We start from the raw sequence: 22,600 nt of genomic DNA on the forward strand, positions 1-22,600 counted from the left end.
AATAAGCTGGCTTTCTGTTGCATGTCGTAGTGCAGTTGAAACTCCTCAGGCCAATCATCATGTTTTAAGGGAAGAGAAAAATGGCATGAGAGAACTGGTCCAAATGCCCTTCTTTAATAACCTCAGCGGTCTGGTTTACTTTGAGCATGCCGTTTCACTCTGGAGTAAGAAATTTGGTTTATGGTTTGGTGTGACTGGCTAAGATACAAAATGTAAACTCGTTTAAAAAAAGCAGAACCCTCCCTCTAAAACTATAGAACTTCTTTGGAGCATTTTACTGCTCAGTTTTCTACTGAAGCATTTCACATGGAGCTTGTTGGGTAGATTTTACCAAAAAAAAAACTAAGTACCCTTGATTCTTGAAGAGGTGAGGTTATTGAGAAAGTATTTTGGCCCAAGATATACATGAAAGCTTGAAAATCATTTAGTAATATGGTTACGTTGGCTGTCTACTTTTAAGAGCTTATTTAGCATAAAAATAGTTTTACTGTGCATCAGTTTTTTTCATCCTGATTATTGACCATTCAGGACCTTGATCCAGCAGCAGTTCTTGGCTTAGGCATCTCGGGTGTCAAGGAGGATAGAAGTCCTTTGGCTGTCTGTGTTTAATACCATTTGTAGCAAATATAAGGAGTCTATGCTTGGAATGATACCTTTCTTTGTTACCACAGAGTCTAATTTAGTCAGTATAAAATAATTAACTCATTCTTCTTTGCAGGTGAAGAGCAGAATAAAGAAGCGCTGCAGGATGTGGAAGATGAAAATCAGTGAGACATAAAAGCCAACAAGAGAAACCATCTCTGACCACCCCATTCCTTCCCATCCCGCTCCCATTGGAAATTCCCCCATTGTCACTGAGAACCACCAAATCTGACTTTTACATTTGGTCTCAGAATTTAGGTTCCTGCCCTGTTGGTTTTTTTTTTTTTTAAACAGTTTTCAAAAGTTCTTAAAGGCAAGAGTGAATTTCTGTGGATTTTACTGGTCCCAGCTTTTAGGTTCTTTAAGACACTAACAGGACTGCATAGAGGCTTTTTCAGCATTACTGTATTGTCTCCTGCCAGATGTGGCAAGATCACCATTAGAAATGGAAATTACATTCGAAAGCCATTAAATTTCTAGGTGATGCAAGCATCTAAGAGAGAGGTTAATCACACTATAGAGGCATTGTGGTATCATTTTTCCTTTTTCTAATTGTTTAAATCGAATTTTATACCAATGTTTAAAATTAATTGGGTGTTAGCTTGAAGTGGTTAAAGATTGCTTGGAGAGTTGTTGTAATGGTTTTGCTGTAAAAAGTGTTTCAAACTCTGCTGAAATGTTGCTGAAAAGCATGGTGCTGGTAACAGTTCAACAATCCGTGGCTGCTCATTCTTGCCTACTTTTACTCTCCCTCTAAAGCAGGTTAGCATTGAAGGTGGTATGGAAAAGCCTGCATGCGTGTTCAATTCTTTGTTTCTTCTCCTTCCCTTTCCCCCTGGGCCCCCCCCCCCCTTCGCTCGCTCAACCTCTTTTGTTCAGTATGTGTAACTTGAAGCTAATTTGTACTACTGGATATCTGACTGGAGCCACAGATACAGAATCTGTATTGTTCTTACTGAAACACAGCATGGAATTAACATTAAACTTAAATAAAACAAACCTAAATTAAAAATGCCAAATACTATTGCGCCTCCATCCTTTATCTTTCTAAAATAAACTCTAGTCCAAACACATTGACAGTATTGTTTGCCTGAATGTGGAAAGATTCCTCCCCTTCTTCCACAAGTCACTTGTGTTTCCCAAAGATGATGCGTATTTTTAGAAAAAAAAACTTTCTCTACCTGTAACCTGGTTGTTGAAGAACACCCAAGTCAATTCATTCCTATCCTATCTTCTCAACCAGGTAGCAGCACAGTATTTATTTTAATCATTAAAGTACAAACTCATACTTACACAAGGTGTAGTTATGGGTCATTTTCTAGCATGGAATTTTGGGTTGTAAACCAAATAAGGCTGAATGTGTCAGAATAATCTTCCTTAGGCTGAAGTAAAATTACTTTACCCCCGCATTACCACTTCTAAAGGTCAGTGGCAGGAGCAGAAAATAATTACATTCATTCTCAGTAGTACATGTACACATGGTAGAACTGTGTGGCCACCCCCTTACTAGAGACACTCATTGTTAAGTAGTTTCTTCTAGAAATAGTTTATACATCAGTGTGTGTAGGTATTTAGTTACTATAGACCATTCTGTATCAGGCATTTAGATCTAATTTGAGTGACTGTGTAACCTGGATGTACTCCTGATTTTTTTAAAACTAGTTGACTCCTTTTGGACATTCAGATTGTTTCCAGCCTTGCTATTATAAATGGTGCTGCATTAAATATCCTTGTAACTGTCTCCACTTAAATATTTGCATGTGTATTTGTATGATACATTTCTGGATTTCCTGTGGGAGGGAACATAACTTTTCAACTGATAAATACTGCCCATTTCCTTCCAAAGGGGTTGTTCCACTTTCATAGCGTGTTCCCACCCCCCATCAGCAATGTGTGAGAGTATCCGCTCCATCACCACACTTGACTCATTGCTGAATGAGATGTTGACACCAAAAGTATACCCTGGCTTAATTCTCAGTAGTGAAGACTTAGGAAATTAACAGAATAGTGATGTGTCCTAGTAGTTTGTATCTTATTAAAATATGTGTATGCCCATAATTAGAATAAAAAAGGTTTTTTTATATTGCTATTCCATTAGATAGTTGGAGAGATGTGGATCTGTGTCCAAGAGATTTTCAGGTTGATACGTTTTTTTTCCAGCAGTAAAGTGGCCGAATGTCTGCTGCGTCAAGGTCCAAAACTGAAGGAAGGAATTCTTAAACTTGTATCACAGATTTTTAAAGATAATGGGACTTGGGGTTTTGCAGTCTGCTCCAGTACTAAACACTAATGCACAGGTGCCTGGACTTGAAGAGTCAAACACATGGGTAATGTTTTTACAAAATAGTCTGGCTAGTGGGGGTGATTTCTGTCAAGTTATGTTGTTACAGGTGTGTGTTTAGTGAAAGCGTTCTCTAGTTGGCTCTGGATGGACTTCTTGTATTCAGCAAACTCAGGATACCATGAGCATGCTCAAGAATGTAGCAATCTTGGTATGGAGAGAAAAGAACTTGCCACCCAAAGAAGCCATTAACGGCACTTGGGAAAGGATTGTGATGATTGGTACAGGTCTTTAGATCCCTATAAGAAATTGAAAGACCGGCAACCAGGAAAGACTGCAGAAAGGTGACAGCCCTGTAAGGACAGTGTCACTCCCACTTCTGTCTGCGGTCTGAAAAGGTGGAGTTGTTTCCGCTCTCTTTAGTGCTCTGAGGATCAGTTGGTTTCAATAGAAACTCGAGATACCATTACAATTTGAATGCAATTTATGTTTCACTAAGAATGATAATTCTTAGTGTTTTGCTTTGAAAAAAAATGTTTTAAACCCCAAAGGTATTTTAAAATGTTGGAAGCACCAATAAATGTGTCTTTTCCTGCACTTGGGTTCTGGAACTGGTGGCCAGAAAAAAACATATGCAAAGTTATGTTTTGCTTCTTCAAGGAAGATGAGAATGAACTTTTAAGTTGGATTATTGTAAGGGGAATTTGATGGAATAAATGTAAACCTCTAACTTGGCTTTTGCCTTGAGAGTTTAGTAAGATCACAAATCAGCTGCTGTGCTATTGATCCTAGGACAGTAGGAGAGTGAGCGTGCTGAGATGGCATTTTAAAGATGAATCTTTGTTTTGAAAATTGTAACAAGTAATAGGAGTCACTGGTGAAATTCTAGGATGGGTCATTAAAGGAATTGTGAGCTTTTAGAGGAAGTTATTCTGGATCCAGTCGGCTAAGCAAAATCAAGCCATATCTTGATTTATGTATCATTTGAGTTACTAATCCTGTAGTTGGTAGAACAACTAATAGCTAACATTCAGTATTGGCTGTGTACCAGGCACTGTGCGAATTTTTTTAATTTTAAATATTTTTATTTGAGAGAGCACGAACACGGGGTAGGGGCAGAGGGAGAGGGACAAGCAGACTCCCCACTGAGCGTGGAGCCAGAAGTGGGGCTTGATACGAGGACCCTGAGACCATGACCTGAGCCATAGTCAGGCGCTTAACTGACTGAGCCACCTAGGTGCTCCAGCACTGTGCTCGTTATTAAGCAGTGTCTTTGTAATCTAGCACATAAATACTCAATAGTTCTATGAGTTGTCACCTGCATTTTGCAAATAGGGAAACGGAGAAGGTGAACTTGGCCAAAGCCACATAGCTAGTTGTATTCAAACAGGATTCATAGTTGGGTTTGTACGACTACAGAGCCCATGTTTTTAACCATTAAGCCGTTCTTTTTGTTTATCAAAATTAATGTTTGAAATATTTTCTCTAAAGTGACCATTTAAAAAATATATTTTAACATTTCTGAGATCATCTGTTTTGCAATTGATAGACTCCTTTTCAAAAGCTATAATATGCATGTTAAACGAGCCCTGTGCTGTCTCCGTTACACTACTTTGGGGAAGACCCTGGGTTGGCACTCTTGTAGGATCAACTCACTGTGCCAGGTTGTATGTACAGGTCTGCTCTGGGTAAGGGAGGGCTGAAGATTGTTTTTCTTAAAAAGTGCCTTGCTTTTTGGACATTTGCTGCTTTCGTAATTGAAGTAAGAGTGTGTAGTTGCACAACCCGGGAAGTATGAATCCTGTCCAGAGGCTACTTCTAAAGCTACAATTGACCATTCTTCCAGTTGTGCTGAAACTCCTGGCACTCATGCTTCCATCCTATATTGTTTGTTTCTAGGTCTTCCCCCAGGCCCTTTCTTTTCCATTTAAAATTCTGGTGTTCATACGTTTGGGATGATAACAGGCCACAGTAACTGCTGAGTCCCCTCAGAATTTGCTTTTGATGGAATTCTAGGAACAACTTTTTTTTTATAAAGATTTTATTTATTTATTTGACAGGCACAGCGAGAGAGGGCACACAAGCAGGGGGAGTGGGAGAGGGAGAAGCAGGCTTCCCGCCGAGCAGGGAGCCTGATGCGGGGCTCGATCCCAGGACGCTGGGACCATGACCTGAGCCGAAGGCAGACGCTTAACGACTGAGCCACCCAGGCGCCCCATTCTAGGAACAACTTTTAAGAACATTTTTTCCCCACTAAGCCTTGTTCCTCATTAAGATGTAAGCCAGAACATTTAAGAGATGCTCATTTTGCCTAGGTAGATTATAATTGTTAATTAGCAAATAATAGATTTATAGAATAATCTGTTGTGACGATGTGGAGAAATATATACTGTTGGCATTCTTTTAAGTTTTATATTCAAGTATGAAGAAAATACTTCAGAAGCATACAGCTTAATACACTCCCACAGAGGGAATACACTGTTTAACCATTACTCACATCAAGGAATAGAACAAGACCAGCATCCTAGAAGACTCTCTCATGCCCCCTTCTCAGTCTGTAATTACCCGCTTACTCCTGCAACTGAAACCAGTATCTTGATCATTGCTATCAGTTTTGCCTGTTTTTGAACTTATATAAAAGGAATCATACAGCAGTTTTTCCCCTCAATATTATGTGCGATCACTCCATGTTGCCTGTAATAATAGTGTGTTTTCATGGCTATATAAGTATTCAGTTGTATTAGTATACCACTGTGTATTCTGTGGATGGACATTGGATTATTTTCCATTTTGGGATGTTACCAGTAATGATATTGACGTTCTTGTACATCTTCTGGCATAAAAATCAGTGTTGCATATATACCTGAGAATGGAATTACTGGTTGTGGGGAATACGTATGTTCAAGCTTTCGTAGATAATTGCAAAACAGTTTTCCAAAGTAGTTGTGCTGTTTTACAGTCCTTCCAGCAATGTATGAGAATCTTAGTTGCTCCACATCCTCAGTGGCATTTGGTATGACCGCTGGTTTTAGTTGTAGTCTTCTTATGGGTATGTTGTGGAATCGCATTCTGGATTTAACTGGCATTTAACTGATGACTAAAGAGACTGAACACTAAAATACGTCTACTGGACATTTGTATATCCTCTTTTGTTAAATACCCACTTTTGCCTGTTTTTCTGTTGAGTTGTCATTTTCTTACTGATATGTAGAAAATATATATTAGGAATAGAGTATGTTTTTGGAGTTGTTACTGCAATTATCTTCTATATTCTGTGCCCTGCTTTTTCATTATCTTGGTGTCTTTTGACAAACAGATGTTAATTTTAATGTAGTGTAATTGGTCCATATTTTCCTTTAAGGTAAGTGTTTTATATATTTTAGTTAAATATTTGCATACCCCAAGATCATTAATCTTTTATGTTATTTTTCTGGAAGCATTGTTTGACCTAGCATATCTAGATCTAGAATCATCTAGAATTTATTTTGTATGTGGTAGTAGGGAGATGTTAAAAATACTACTTTCCTGTATGGATATTCAAAAGGCCAGCACCACATACTGTTTCATTGGTCTGTTTGTCTCGGTGCCACTGCAGCTCTGTATGTTCAGTATCTGGTCATGTGAGTTCTCCAGCTTTTTGTTCTTCAAGATTGCACTGGTTGGTCTTGGCTCTTTGCATTTCCATATGTTTTTTAGAATTGGCTTATCTATTTCAACAGTAGAACAGCAACAACAAAACCTGCTGGGATTTTGATAAGGATTTTAATATAAATTTGGGAAGAATTAATATCTTTACACAATTATGTCTTTTTGATCTATGAACATAGTATATTCCTCCATTTCTCTAGATCATTAATTTTTTTTCAGTAATGTTTTGTAGTTTTCTTTGTAGAGGTCTGATACCTTTTGTTGGTCTTATTCCTAGGTTTTTTATTTTTTGATGTTATTTTAAATACTATTTAAATTTTTTCATTTTCACATTGTTGCTACTTAATTTTGACTATTGTATATTATCTTGTATTCCATGACCTTGTTAATTTATTAATTCCAAGTTTGATGTAGATTCTGTGACTTTTTTTCTTTTTTTTTTTTAAGATTTTATTTTTAAGTAATCTCTACACCCAACATGGGACTCGAACTTAAAACCGTGAGATCAAGAGTCGCATGCTCCGCCGACTGAGCCAGCCAGGTGCCCCGAGACAGGTTTTTTAGAGGATTATCTGACAAAATAAATGAAATTTTAAACATATGCATCCTTTGCTTTGCATATAGTATATGCTCACAAATACATGCAGAATATGTCCATTTCAGCATTATAGTAGCAAATTAGAAATAACCTAATGCCCATCAATCATGGTACATCCTTGCTATGTACACTATGTTGTTTAAAAAAAATGAGATAAACCATTTCTGCTAATATAAAAAGATGTCTGCATATGTTAACTGAGAAAAGTAAGATACATAATCTTGCATGTAAAACAGGAAAAATGTATGTGTACTTGCCTATCTTTAGAAAATTTCTGAAAGATGTAACTTTTTAAAATAAAAAACGCTCCAGCTTTCTATTGAGGTATAATTGACATATAAAGTGCATGTACTATACAGTTTGATAAGTTTTGGCATGTGTATATACCTGTAAAACTATCATAATGAAGATAGTCAATATAGCCTCCACTCTCACAAGTGTCTGTTGTACTTTGTTATTTGCTCTCTTCCATTCCTGATCAAGCACTAATCTGCTTTCTGTTACATTAGTTCGCATTTTTTACAGTTTGATATAAATGGAATCGTATAGTATGTACTCTTTTGTTTTTAGAGGGAGTGTCTGGCTTCTTTCAGCATAATTGTTTTGAGATTCATCCATGTTGCATGTATCACTTCATTCCTTTTATTGCTAAGAAGTATTCCATTGTTATGATATACCACAATTTGTTTATTCACCTATTGATGGACAATTTGGTTGTTTCCAGTTTTTGTCTGTTACAAATAAAGCTGCTGTGAATGTTTGTGTACAAGTCTTTATGTGGGCATATATTTCCCTTGTTTTGTGGATAAGTAGAAGTGGAATGGTTGGATAGTATGATAGGTGTATATTTAGCTTTTTAAGTCAAACTCTTCTTCAAAGTGATTGTGCCATTTTATATTTCTACCAGCACTGTCTGAAAGCAGTTTTTCTTTTTCCACATTCTCTCCAGCACATTGTATTGCCAGTCTTTAATTTTTCCATTCTTATAGGTGTATAGTGGCATCATGCTCATTGTGTGTGTTGTTGTTGTTGTTGTTGTTGTTTTAAGTAGGCTCCACGCCCATCACAGCCCAACTCAGGCTTGAACTCATAACCCTGAGATCAAGACCTGAGCTGAGATGAGCCAGTTGAGCCACTGCGGTGCCCCTCATTGTGTTTTTTAATATTTTCCTAATGACTAATGAAGTTGAGCATCTTTTTATGTGCTTACTTGCCATCTGTATATCTTTGATGGAGTGTGTTTTAATAATATTGAGTCTTTTGATCCATGAACAAGGTATATCTAATAGTTTAGGCATTCTTTAATTTCACCAATATTTTGTACTATTCAGTATACAGGTCTTTTCACGTCTTTTGTCAGATTTCTAAATATTTCATAATTTTTGCTATTTTTGTAAGTGCTTTTTATTTTTATTTTCTCAATATTTTATTCATTTGATAGCACAAGCAAGGGGAGCCGTAGAGGGAGAGGGAGAAGCAGTCTCACCGCTGAGCAGGGGCTCGATCCCAGGACCCCGGGAACATTACCTGAGCCAAAGGCAGATGCTTAACTGCCTGAGCCACCCAGGCGCCCCAGTTCCTGCTTTTTAAAATTCAATTTTTAATTGTTCATTGCTAGTATATAGAATAGAATTTGATATTTGTGTATTGATATTATACCCTGTAACCTTGCTAAACTCACTCAAGAGGGTTTTGGGTTTTTTTGGTAGATCTCATCAGATTTTCTTCATAGACAATCATACTGTCTGTGAATATAAAGTTTTCACTTATTTTTTGCTCCAATCTGGAGACTTTTTATTTTGCCTGATTGCTCTGGCTGGAACCTCCACTACAATGCTGACTGGAAGTGGTATAGACATCCTTGTATTGTTCCTGGAAAGATTTGATGTTTCACCATTAAGTATGATGTGAGTTCTAAGTTGTTCATCGATGCCCTTTATTAGGTTGAATTTACTTAGTTTGCTGAGAGTTTTTTATCAGGAATGGAAGTTGGATTTGTCAAATGCCTTTTCTGTATCTATTGAGGTGATCATATGGGTTTTCTGGTTTGTTAATATATGTAATTAAATTGATTGCTTTTTGAATATTAAACCAACCATTCCTGGGATAAACTCCAGTTATGTATTATCCTTTAAAAATATTTTTAGATTTGCTAGAATTTTGTTTATTGTTTGTACTAATATGTTCATGAGCCCATCCATACCTGAAAGTTCTGGGGTGATGAAATGTTAATAGCACCAAAAGTTCTTCTGTGGCGCTGTGGACAAAATAGAACAGCTGGCTTTCACAACGGGTCTGCATGAAGGAATGGAAGAACACTTTAAATGGTAAATATGAAGGTAATATAAAAGTCTTAGATTTTCAAAGAAATTAAGATGTGTTTGAGAGAAAAAGGGTAACTATAATGTGGGGTTTATAACATACGTAGGTAATCATACATATGGTTACTATAGCATAAAAAGGCAGCCAGAGGGTGGTAAATGGATCCATTTTGAATGCAAGTTTCTCACATTTTACTTGAAGTGATACAATATTAACCATGAAGACCTTGAGAGATTAAGGATATATGGTAATATCTGGCAAGCACTACATAAAAATAATGAAAGGTATAGCTAAAAAGATGTAGATAAACTAAAATGTAATTGTAAAAAAGTACTCAATCCAAAAGAAGGCAGGAGAGGACAATAGCATTTGTGCTGCCAAATCTTCTCTCAAGGAGAGATTGAAAACTCAGTAAGACCTAATTTTGACAGCTGGGAACATTTGTTCTTTGTTTTTTTTGTTGTTGTTGTTCTTTGTTTTTTTGATGACTGGAAACTTCTCAACAGTGTTGACATTTGGAAATGAATCCTCTGAGCAAATTACAGAACAGTTCTGCAGATTATGCCATGTTGTGCTTTTTGAAATAAAGTCAACATTAAAAAATAAGCCCAAATAATTTTCTCATCTAAAAATCTGTTGACTGAACTGACATTTCAGCTGCCACCCACTGCTGGTGATACAGAATTTATAGTTTTGATTTCAGCCAAGTAATTGTCTGATAAAAATTAAGTCTTTAGCCTAACAGAATCTAGAGTCTCATCATTTACAGTAAGCTTGGAAACAATCCAAAACTCAGCATATGAAGAAACAAAAACGTGACCTATACTCGAGACAACCAATGGAGATTATCCCTGAGACGACCTAGATATGTAATTAGCAGTTTTATTGTTCTCTCACCATAGCAGACAAGGATTTTAAAGCTGTTTATTATTATAACTGTTCAAGAAGGAAAGGAAAATGTGTTTGTGACCAATGAGAAGAAATTCCTGCAGAGATACTGAAACTATGATAAACGGGCACCTGGGTGGCTCAGTTGGTTAAGCATCTGCCTTCAGCTCAGGTCATGATCCCAGGGTCCTGGGATCGAGCCCTGCTTATCGGGGAGTCTGCAGTCTGCTTCTCCCTGTCCCTCTGCCCCCCCCACCCCTCGTGCTCGCTTGCTCTCTCAAAATCTTAACCTTAAGTGGACATTTTGGAACTGAAGAATAGATTATCTGAAATAATTCGCTGGATGGGCTTAAATGATGGAAAGATCACTGAACTTGAAGTTAGCTCAATAGAAATTACCCAATCTGAAGGAGAGAGAAAAATAATTTTAAAAAATCAGGGGTGCCTGGGTGGCTCAGGTCATGATCCCAGGGTCCTGGAATCGAGCCTCACATTGAGCTCCCTGCTCAGCCAGGAAGTCTGCTTCTCCCTCTGCCCCTCCCCCCACCACTCGTGTGTGTGTGTGTGTGTGTGTGTGTGTGTGTGTGTGTGTGTGTGTGTGTAAATAAAATCTTAAGAAAGCACAACAGCTTTAGGGCACTGGTGAGATAATATGAAAAGGTCTAACATACATGTAAATATAGTTCCAGAAGGAAAGGAGAGAGGAAAAGGGGATGGAAAAAATGTGAAGTATGACTAAAATTTACTCATATTTTGTAGAAGACAGTTTTACAAGAAGCCCAGTGAAAAATTAAAGAAAATGAACACTTAGGCACATTATAATGAAACTGCTGAAAATTTAAAACTATTGAAAATAGCACGCATACTGACAAATTATATACAAGGGAACAATGATTCAAATCATTGACTTTTCATTAGAAATAACTGAAGCCAGAAGACAATGTAACAGCAAAATTAAAGTGTTCAAAGAAAAACAGCCAGTCCAGAATTCTATAGTGAAAACATCCTTAAGAATGAAGGTGAAAGGGACGCCTGGGTGGCTCAGTCATTAGGCGTCTGCCTTCGGCTCAGGTCATGATCCCGGGGTCCTGGGATCGAGCCTTGCATCGGGCTCCCTGCTCCTCGGGAAGCCTGCTTCTCCTTCTCCCACTCCCCCTGCTTGTGTTCCCTCTCTGGCTGTGTCTCTCTGTGTCAAATAAATAAATAAAATCTTAAAAAAAAATGAAGGTGAAATAAAGACATTTTCAGATAAAAGAATGAAGAATTAGTTGTGAGCAGATTTCACAATAGAGAATGTTGAAGTTCTTCAGGCTGAGAAGAAACTATACCAGATAAAAATGTAGATGTTTAGGAAGGAGTGAAGAGTGTTTAAGACAGTAACATGGAAGTAAATATTCTCTTTTTGATACGTTTATTTTTATTTTTTTATTTAAGTAGGCTCTATGCCCAGCACGGAGCCCAGTGCAGAGTCCAACACGTGGCTTGAACTCATAACCCTGAGAACTAGACCTGAGCTGAAATCAAGAGTTGGATGCTTAACTGACAGAGCCACTCAGGTGCCCCTCTTTTTGATATCTTTAAAAGAGCTTATCGGGGTGCCTGGGTGGCTCAGTCGGTTAAGCGGCTGCCTTCGGCTCAGGTCATGATCCCAGGGTCCTGGGATCGAGCCCCGCATCGGGCTCTCTGTTTGGCGGGAAGCCTGCTTCTCTCTCTCCGTCTGCTGCTTCCCCTGCTTGTGCTCTCTCACTCTCTGTCAAATAAATAAAATCTTAAAAAAAAAGCTTACCACTTTAAATTTATAACATCATATCGTGGGGTTAATAGCTACATATGGCAACTATACCAAGTACAAATAACTGAAACACTGGGGGGGTTCGACAGAAGATGTGGGCAGGTGGAAGAAAGGGTCAATGAACTTAAAGAAAAGGTAGGAAAACTGGATATCCACATGCAAAAGAATGAAGGTAGACATTTACCATACATATAGAAAAATTTATGAGCTAAAACTATAGAACTCTTAGAAGAGGGGCGCCTGGGTGGCTCAGTCGGTTAAGCATCTGCCCTAAGCTCAGGTCATGATCCCAGAGTCCTGCGATGGAGCCCTGCATTGGGCTCCCTGCTCAGTGGGAGCCTGCTTCCCCCTCTCCCTCTGCCCATCCCCCCTGCCCGTGCTCTCTTATGCTCTCCCAAATCTTAAAAAAAAAAAAAAAAACTTAGAAGAAAATGGGTAAACCTTCATGACGTTGGATTTGGCCATGATATCTTAGGACAGCAAAACCACAAGCAACAAAAGAAAATAAATTGGTCTTTTTTTTAAAGATTTTTATTTGACAGAGAGAACCAGCAGGGGGAGCAGCAGTGGGAGAGGGAGAAGCAGGCTCCCCGCTGAGCAGGGAGCCTGATGTGGGGCTTAATGCCAGGGCCCCGGGATCACGACCTGAGCCAAAGGCAGACGCTTAACCGACTGAACCACCCAGGTGCCCCTAAATTGGTCTTAAAATGAAGAACTTACTGTACATCAAAGGACACTATCAAGAGTGAAAAGACAACCCGTGGAATGGGAGAAAATATTTATAAATCATCTATCTCATAAGGGATTAATATCCAGAACATATGAAGAATCCCTACAATTCAACAATGAAAAGAACTTAATTCAAAAATGGGCAAAGACTCAAGTGGGCATTTCTGCAAAGGAGGTATACAGATGGCTAATAAGCACATGAAAAGATGCTCAGCCTCACTAGGTATTAGGAAAATGAAAATGAAAGCCGCAGTAAGATACCACTCCACACCCATTAGGGTAGCTATTATAAAGACAAACAGAAAACAATAAGTTTTGGCGAGGATGTGGAGAAAATGGAGACTTCGTCCATTCCTGGTAGGAATGTGTAATGTTGCAGCCACTGTGGGAAACAGTTTCGTGGTTCCTCAAAAAGTTAAAGGTAGATTCACCATATGTCCCAACAATTCCACTCCTAGGTATGGACCCCAAGAACCAAAAGCAAGAACTTAAGATACCCGTATAATATTCCTAGCAGCATTATTCACAAGAGCCAAAAGATGGAAACAACCCAAGTATTCATCAACAGATGAATGGATGGGGCGCCTGGCTCACTCACTCAGTAGAGCATCTGACTCGATTTCTGGGTCATGAGTTCAAGCCCCACTTGGGGCATAGAGCTTACTTAAAAAAAAAGAGGGCGCCTGGGTGGCTCAGTCATTACGCATCTGCCTTCGGCTCAGGTCATGATCCCAGGGTCCTGGGATCAAGCCCCACATAGGGCTCCCTGCTCCTCGGGAAGCCTGCTTCTCCCTCTCCCACTCCCCCTGCTTGTGTTCCCTGTCTCGCTATGTCTCTCTGTCAAATAAATAAAATTAAAAAAAAAAAAGAAAGAAAGAAAAACCATACAGATGAATGGATAAACAAAATGTGGTATGTTCATATTTTTCAGCCATAAAAGGAACAAAGTTCTGATACGTACTACAACATGGAGGAGACTTGAAAGTATTACGCTGAATGAGATAAGCCAGTCATAACAAAACAAATATTTGATTCCGATTATATATAAGTTACTTAGAATAGGCACTTCCTAAAGACAGTAAAATAGAGGATACCAGGGGCTGAGTGTGGGGGAAATGGGGAGTTCTATTGTTTAATGAGCACAGAGTGTCTGTCTGGGATGATGAAAAGCTTCTAGAAATAGTTGAGATTGTTGCACCAGATTATGAATGTACTTAATGCAAGTGAATTGTCAACTTAAAAATGGTTAAAGTGATTTTTTTTTTCCTGAAGAAAGGCAGACTGCCACATGTGGTGCTTCATTTGGATGTGCCTAGAGTCTTGGAAGCTGACTACCCTACGTTTTCCTACAAATGGACCTTGAAAGCTGGTTTCGAGATTCTAGCAGGTGAGGGCAGCTACTCATATACCCTTGACTGAAAAACGGTCCTCCTCCATCAGGGAAGGTTGTCCTCTTGGGGCACACAGCTTCGGAGGGACATGCATGGAGTGGTGGAGAAGGAAGGAGACACCTGCCTAGGCAGCCAGATCAGTTGAGTCAACCTTGGTGATCAGTAGGGTGACAGATGTCACAGCCAGATTGCCCTCACATCCTAAAATGAAAAATTTTATTTATATTTTACCACAACGAAATAATTTTTTCCACAATGAAATAATTGAAAAGGATTGCCCTCCACACTCAATTTTAATTTTTTTGTTCCCTTCACTTTCTTTTTTTTTTCTTTTTTCTTTTTTTTTTTTAAAGATTTTATTTATTTATTTGAGAGAGAGAGAGAGAATGAGAGACAGAGAGCATGAGAAGGAGGAGGGTCAGAGGGAGAAGCAGACTCCCTGCCAAGCAGGGAGCCCGATGTGGGACTCGATCCCGGGACTCCAGGATCATGACCTGAGCCGAAGGCAGTTGCTTAACCAACTGAGCCACCCAGGCGCCCTCCCTTCACTTTCTATCATACATTTCCAAGACATCTCATCATGTTTATAAATTAAAAATGGAAATGACTACATGACTCTCTAGCCTTCAGATGGGCCATAATGGAAGTTAGGTCCATTCCTTGTTTCTGTAGTGTTTTGGTTGTTTACCAGTCTTTGCTTTTCGAATGGTTACTGCCCTAGAATACTATGGCGATGCTTTTTGGCTTTTGTCCCCTTTTCTTCCCTTGGCTGGCACCTCTTCCTCCTTTCCCACTGGCTCAGGGACTTCTTTTGAAAGACATGCTTGACCCTGTGTGCCTTGCCCATAGCCATGGTTTTATTATATGACCTCACCCCCTGGCCCTTTGACCCCAAGGAGGTGAGTTACAATCTGAACTGAGCCATTTCTCTCCTGAGAAGCTAAATAAGAGTCAGAAAATATTCCAAGGTAGCAGTGGCTGAAAAGCCACCCCAACTTGGGGCTGAGGCCACCATTTTGGATCATTTATCTACTAATGAATCAGAAAGCCTGTGTTGACAGAGGCAGGATGGAGGAAGGTGCAGAGCAGTGAAGAAAACCCAGGAAGCTCTGAGAGATCTTGGTTTCCCAGTTTTCTGATTCTCATAATGTAGTAATTCCACTGGCTCACAGCTAGCCCCTGGGAAGCCACACAAGTGCTCCCCAGTTCAACATGTTCTCTAGATAAGAGATCACGCCTACCTGTGGCCAGGGGACACACAGAAGGGAATTGGGGCCCGTGACAGATAGGAACCCACTGGGCAAAGGTGAGCATCGCCTTTGGTCAAGATGACAGCAAGGACCCTGAGAGTCAGCCCTGGAAAATCTTTCCTGGCTGAGCAGGAGCCTGCTGGTTCTGGGAGCTTGGGGGATGAAAAGGGTGAACCTACAAGAAACCCAGTGGGACCTGGGCATCTTCCACTAGACCTGGCAACACCATTTGCTTCTTATAGCAGCATAGGGTAGAGATTAAGAGTATGGATCCTGGAGCCACAAGGCTTGGGTCCAAATCCCAGCTCTACCCTTTAATTATTCCTTAAGCATGCTCCTCTGTTCCTCAGTTTTCCCATCTATAAAATGGGGACTGAAACAGTATCATAATTATGAGGAATAAATGAGTATAATACTTAAAGCAGTCTACATGTCTGAGAGCTCTATATGGGTGTTACTACTGCTAATAGTTCTGGCACCTTCTCTCTGGTTCCTATTATTTTCTTAGAGTCCTTAAGGACTCCCTTCCTGCTGAAATAGCGCAAGAACTAATTGCCTTGCCTGAAACGATCTCTCTCTTTTTCCCCTCCCTTAGCGCTCTGGGCTCGTGCGGGGTTTGCTGCCTTCACTGGTGGCGGAATGTCTAAGAGGGGAGACTATAGGTTTGTCCTCTACCAGGTGGCCTGTTACAACTGAAATAAGCTCCCATCTCACACAGAGTGAAAACCAGTCTTTATAAAGTCCTACTTGACCTGGTCCCCTGTTCTGTGCCCTCATTTAGGGCTCTTCCCTTGCCCCACCCGGCTCTTGCTATTCTCAGTCATGCCACACCTGCCCCCATCACTAGGGATACTGGCCATCTCCCCCACCTAAACAGTCCATTCCAGGTATCTCCATAGCTCCCTCCCTCATCCCCTCTGAGTCTTAGATCAAAAGTCACTTTCTTTGGAGGTCCCCCTCACCTGCCTATTTAAGCCCAACCCCCCACAGCTAATTCCTTTGTCTTTTTTTTTAAAGTAATCTCTACCCCCAGTGTGGGGCTCAGACCCATGAGCCAGAGATCGAGTCACATGCTCCACCGATGGAGCCAGCCAGGTGCCCCTATTGCCATCTTCTCACATGCTAGAGTTGCTGTGTGTTGGCTGTCCTGCTGATGACTCTGCCCCAGGTGCCTAGACCAGCGCCTGGTGGTAGAGTTAATCCTCCACAGCTGTTTGTTGAATGAGTGCACGGCAGCATGGCATGCTGATCCTGGCATACAAAGTCTTGGGGGGCATTAGTTGGATCCTGGTTGTGTCACTTACCAGGTGTGTGATTCGGCACAAATATTTAACCTCTCTGAGCCTTCGTTTTCCCACCTGTAACTCGAGACCTGCCGCTAATGAGTTCTTGGTGACGCGTTAAGGGAGACAGTGTGCTGAGTGCGCCTCGGTTGCCATCCTCCCGTTCTTTCCGGGCCTTTCATCCAAATCTATGTGAAGGAGTCTCTTAAGCCAACGCGATTGCAGTGAACGTTTTCATTTACTTTGAATTATAGGTCATTATAAATATTAACAAATAAGACTTAAAAAGGACACCCTCGAGTAGGTAAGACGAAAGTACAAAAATCGAGTGTGGGGCTGCAGGTTAAGGACGTGTTGTGCAGCCGCCACATGGTAGCAAAACGGTGGTAAGCAGTGCGCGAGCATCCGCGTCGACGACAGCCAGAGTCCATGCATCGGGGTCCCGCTGTGAGAACGAGCAAACGGAAGGACATGCACGGGCCGGGAGGCGCAGTTCCCGCTCTCGCCGCTAGGGGCCAGGCGCTCCCCGCTTCGGGGGTGGAAGGCGGGCCCGTCTGGGACTGGCCAGTGGGGGCGGCGGGAGGCGGGCGTGGAGGGCGCAGCGCGCCGTCGGGCCACTTCCTGGTTACAGACACCAGACTCGGGAATGGCTTTTGGCCGTGGTGGGGGAGGGGCGTCAACGTTCCCGTCTTTTTGTGGGGCTGACAGACCAGAGGAGGGAAGCCAGTCTGAGGTCGGAGGCAGAGCGGATGACTGCAGCTTCCGAAAGAGCTGTCACAGAAATCCAGTCCGCGAGGGGTCAGGAGCAGTGCCCGGCCCTGGCGAGGAGTTCCTCACTCCCTGGGGGGCCCTCCTCCCTAGGCGCCCCACCCCCCACTTGGGCTGGTTGTCCAGAAGACCCATCTTCCATCCTGTCCCTGGGGTCAGCTGGGACCAAGTCTACCCTTGCACAACCTGGGGCAGTAGAGAGCCCTAAATGGGCTCCTTACACTCGCTGGGCCTCAGTTTCCCTGGTGTCTAACAAGGACGTTGTATTGGGTCAGACTCACGGCCCCTTCTAGCCTTGCCCTTCAGCATTTCAGTATCTTCACAGAGCAGCTCTGCAGCTCCTTTCCTGAGGCCCTCCCAGAGGCAAAGCTGGAAGACACCCAGGGCTCACCCAGCCAGGAGGCCCCTCAAAAATAGGCCATCTCTTTCCTTAGTCCCCCAGAGGTTCCCCCATTCCAGCCCTGTGGAGAAAAGAGGAGCCCTTGCCTCAGCCCCCACGGGGAGGAAGGTCTGGCCCACGGACTCAGAGGTTAGGGAGGGATAGCTGAGTTCCGGGCCTGGACCCTGGGGACCTCTGGGGAAGTTCTAAGTGGATCAATGATTTCAAAGCCATCTAGGGGATGAGGCAGCAGGACAGCGCTGTGGTCCCACCCCTTCATCAGGCGCCAGAGCTTCCCGAGTCTTCTGAGTGTATCTGCTGAGCCCTCCACAGCCCAGGAGGGAGAGGACTGGGGAGTACTATCTCCCAGCCAACCAGAGGATGCGGCAGTCACAGGACCTGGGCTGAGTCCTGGTTTGCCCTTGCCCTGCTGTGTGACACTGACAGACTACTCAGCCTCTCTGAATCTGTTTCTTCATCTGTCAAATGAAGATGACAAACCCACCTCACAGAATTGTGAAAATTCATTAAGACAGTGCATGTAAAAACCCTTAACATACACAAAGCCGCTTCAAAGACAGGAACACCAAGGCTCTGTGACCAGCCAAGTTGCCAGGTACTGTGTGGGGGCCAGAGTCCTGTGGTCCCTGCAGACCGGGAAAGGGCTGATGGGCACTTGGTGGAGTTCGAATCATCACCCTAGGCCTCAGATGGTGATGTGCTTTGTGTCTGCGGCCCGCAGGGCTGAGCCCCAGGCAGGAAGCTAACAGGACGGGCCTCCTTCCCTTGAAGCATGGTGTCCAGAGCTCTGGGCCGGGGGTGAGGCAGGGGCCAGGGAGCCTGGCCTACCCCAGCTGTGGCGGGGCAGGGAGGCCTCACTCAGGCTCGTCACCTTCCCTCTCTGGGCCTCTGTTTTCCGTTAGTGCAGTGCTGGGGCAAACACACAAATTCCCTGGCTCTGCATTTGTTCATACAGCAGTCTTGAAGGCCCCTTGGTAGGCAGGAAAAACTTGGGACTTCACACGTGGGCCCCCAAATTGCGATGCCCTCAATCTGACTCAGGGTGCCAGGCCCACCAGGCAGGGTGTCTCTCTCAGCCCTTGGAGGTAGGAGCCAGCCTCACAGGCCCCTCAGAAAGGAGGCCCTGGACTGCCACCCAGCACTCCTGAAAGGGACATCAGTGGCCACAGTAAGGCCAGGATGTGTGGGCGTTCACCTGGACCCCTCACTCCCCAGGCCTGGACTCAGAAGTGGGGGGTGGGTGAAAGGAAGAAGAGGGTGAAGATGAGGACTTTTTGCTTCATGAAAAAAAAAGGGGGGGGACCCTTTTCTTGATTACAGCTGACCTCATGCTTAAGCTGGTAAGAATGAGAGCCAGGTTCCTTGGGAGGAGAAAGATTAAAGTGGGGAGAACTGGGTCTGAGGACTGAACTAGACCCTGCCCCAAGATCAGTTTCACCACAGTGCTTCCATCACTTCCCCCAAAGCTATGAGCTGGGGCTGGCCTGGCAGGCAGGGGTGGGGTGGGAGCAGGGGTGGGTGACATCACCTCTAGGCCCCACTCCTGTCCTAACACACCCTGTCTCCAGAGACCCCAGGTCTTGCACAGCGACCCTAGCCCAATCACCATACCCTCCCCTCTAGGCTTTTATCTAGGCTTTTATAGATCATTCCCACTGCACACATTGCCCTTCCCCTTTGTCTGCCCAGAAACTCCATTCACCCTTCAAGGCCTTGCTGAAGCATCACCTCCTCCAGGAAGCCCTCCCGGCCTCCCAGTAGAGTCAGAGTCCATGGCACTCACAGGTATGTCAGCCCGGCCTTGGCATTCCTCCCTCCCTGTTGTAATGGTTTGTTTTTAGCTCCTTGATTAGACAAGGAACTCTCAGAGGGCAGGCCCTGGGTCTCATTCATCTCCAAGGGCTTGTGGAATCATTGAGTGAAGTGCTTGCCAATTGCCCATGTTCAGTGAGAGCCTGTGGGAACTTCACCTCGCTCCTTGCTCTCAGGTCAGCTTTTTTCCACCCGCCCAGTAATGCCAGAGATGAACGGATGTAGTAAGAACCTCCTTTTTGGGAATACTTCCCCAAATCTCCTTCCCCCCCACGCCCCGCTCCCTAATGTCCCTCTCGGGAGTGCTCACTGGCCTGCCAAGGCGCCCCTCCACTCCTGTTCTCTCAGCCTGGGGTCCCCCTGACTTACTGCTGACCTCCAGTAGGGCCCTCAGCCCCCGGACGGCCCCGTTCCCTTCCCTGGGGTGGGTGCTGAGGCCAAGGTCCTCTCCCCCCTCCCGCCTTCTTGGGCCCCAGGGGCTGAGAGCAGGCCCAGCTCTCCGGCCTTGCTGTGCCCGGAGCGGCGGAGCCCCCCTCAGCCTCCGAGCAGGGGCCGCCGTGGCGCAGCGTCCGAGCGGGCATCCTGGATCTCCCCTAAGATGAGGGCCGAGGCCCTTGGTGGCAGCTGAGGAGGCCCAGGGCCAGGCCGGTGCCGGGCCAGGAGACAGGCAGGGGTGGGTGCGGCGGCAGGTGGGGGCTGGTCAGTCGCTGAGCACGGCCCCCGGGAGCTCGTTGGTGAGCGTGTGCCAGCGCTCGATCCGCTTGTCCTTGTTTTTTAGGCAGTCAAACCAGTGCTTCAGGCGCTCGCCCTTAGCGTTGATGCCCAGAACCACACCGCCTGCGGGAAGGGAGCCAGCGGGGTGGCCGGGGACACGGTGACTCCCGGGGGCCTGGGGGCAGGTGCCCCTACCCCAAGGCCGCCCCTCCCGATTCTGTGCTCCAAGGCTCTTCTCCCCACCCCACCCACCGGGCTCTGAAGCTGGGCAGTGGTCTGCCAACCACACCGCACTCTTAGCCGGCCCTCCTGCCCCCGCCCGATCAGGGCCCTGGGATCCCGTCCTTCCCCTCTCCAGGACCGCAGCGAGGCGGGGGGTGAAGGGCAATGTCATGCGTCGGGGGCCGAGGGATGGGCGCAGTTCTACTCTGCACAGCCATGAAGCTGACCAGGAGTTCGGGGCCACAGGGCTCAGAGGCCAGCCCAAAGCACTGACCATCATCACCTCACACCCCTGCCCCACCAAGACTGCTGTGTGGCCCTCCCAGGCCTCTCTCCCTCTCTGGGCCTGTCTACTCCTCTGTCACATGGAGTCAGGCTGGGTAAGGTCTGAGGCCCCCTGTGTCTGAGGGCAGACAGTCTGGGGAAAGCTGGGGCCATAGAGGCCAGGAAGGAGGGGCTGTGGCCTGGATTCGGACCCATGTGGCCAAACAGCATTCTCATTGTGTGCTCTTACCAATGAAATCGTTGGATTTTCCAATGTCATAATCCCAAACAGTAACTTCCAGAGTCTTCTTCGCTAGGTCCCCATGCTTAATCTCGTAACAGAATTCCTGGTGGCCAGAAGAAGAGAGTCAGGGCCAAGGCCACAGGGCCTGGAACTTGGCCAGTGGCCAGGAAGGCTCTGAGGTGTGGTGAGGGGTGTGGTGAGGCGGGGGAGGGAGGGAGGGAGGGAGGGAGGAATGGGAGGGTGGTCAGTGCTTGGTGGTGGACGAGGGCAGATTCTCACCCATTCCACCCACTTCTGCCTGGAGCCTGGCTGGGGTCCTCAGGGTCCCCTGCCCTCCAACCTACCTGCTCCTCTGTCCCTGAAGCTGCTCTCTCCAGATCCCCAAGAGCTTCCTTACTGCCAGATCAATACACACGAGCTGGCCTTGGTGTGCTTGACCTCTCTTGGGTCTGCTCTGCTCACCACTCCCTTCTTTGTGAAACGCTCTCTTCCATAGGCGCCTGGGATGATCTGACATCTGGTATCCCCTTCACCCTCTGGAAGCATCTCCTTAGTCTCCTCTGCCTGCTCCTCAGTCACTCAGGCTCTTCCCTAGGCCCCTCCGCTGCTCTCCAGATGTATCTGCCCCCTGGGCTGAGGACCTGGGTATCCACCTGGACCAGACCTTCTCAAGGCCCCAGGGCATCTCACATTCTCGCATCCCACCCAGAGCTTCCCCCACCTCACTTGCACCTCCCCTCTTGCTGTTGGGCTCCCCCCATTCCACCTCCACATCCTACACGGCCATGTCCCATCAATTTGATCCTGGAAAGAGCTTTCCAGGCTTCCCTGCCCCTCCATCCATACCACTTTGGCCTGGTTCAGCCTGGCCTGTCTCTCCCCTGCCCCCCCAACCCCCCTGTGGCCGAGGGCTCTCCTGGGGGCCCCTCCTACCCCTCAGTTCCCACAGTAGCCCTTGGAAAACTCAGCCCCCCCCAGGACCCCTGTCCTGGGGGAGAGCAAGCAGCTTCCCAGCAGCTTCACCAGCCCCTTGTACCTCATTGAACTCGGGGTTCAGGGTCTTCTTCTTTACTGCTGTCTTATGTTTAGATTTCTTGTCCACATCTGGCTTCAGGTATCTGAAATTATAACCAACCAATGGGCAGAGGGTGGGGAGAAGCTGTGGCTACAATTGGAGCCAGCAGGGCTTGGAAGAGCTTCTCGCGCCCTGCGCCTCCCGTTCCTACTAACCACAGGATACCCAGCACTACTCTGTGGCAAAGGTTAGTGGTCAGCTGCAGGGGGGAAGCAAGTGGTTCCTTTGTCACCTAGACTTCTGTCTGCGCCCGTTTCTGAAGTTAACCACAGAGTCT

General features: G+C 44.8%; 2 protein-coding genes across 4 annotated transcripts in view; one reads left to right on the forward strand and one right to left on the reverse strand.

Annotated features, from left to right (window-relative positions):
* The window catches only part of YWHAE (tyrosine 3-monooxygenase/tryptophan 5-monooxygenase activation protein epsilon), a 51,610-nt gene extending 49,949 nt beyond the window's left edge, over positions 1–1,661 (forward strand). For both annotated transcript variants that reach the window (XM_078068091.1, XM_078068090.1), the window contains one exon: positions 719–1,661. Coding sequence is in view for 1 of the 2 variants with exons in the window: in XM_078068090.1 (XP_077924216.1) it covers positions 719–771 (53 nt within the window). In the remaining variant the exon portion in view is untranslated. The remainder of the gene's footprint in view (positions 1–718) is intronic.
* Positions 1,662–17,043: 15,382 nt separating this feature from the next.
* Positions 17,044–22,600, reverse strand: part of DOC2B (double C2 domain beta) — a 34,176-nt gene continuing 28,619 nt past the window's right edge. The window contains exons 7-10 of one of the 2 annotated variants that reach the window (XR_013446063.1): positions 22,285–22,366; positions 21,255–21,351; positions 19,649–20,641; positions 17,044–19,609 (exon numbers count right to left, since the gene is read on the reverse strand). Coding sequence is in view for 1 of the 2 variants with exons in the window: in XM_036070917.2 (XP_035926810.1) it covers positions 20,505–20,641; positions 21,255–21,351; positions 22,285–22,366 (316 nt within the window). In the remaining variant the exon portion in view is untranslated. Of the gene's footprint in view, positions 20,642–21,254; positions 21,352–22,284; positions 22,367–22,600 lie in introns of both variants that reach the window. The other variant, XM_036070917.2, reaches the window with a different exon arrangement.

Source organism: Halichoerus grypus, chromosome 2 (assembly GCF_964656455.1).
Source record: "Halichoerus grypus chromosome 2, mHalGry1.hap1.1, whole genome shotgun sequence".
Classification (NCBI taxonomy): domain Eukaryota; kingdom Metazoa; phylum Chordata; class Mammalia; order Carnivora; family Phocidae; genus Halichoerus; species Halichoerus grypus.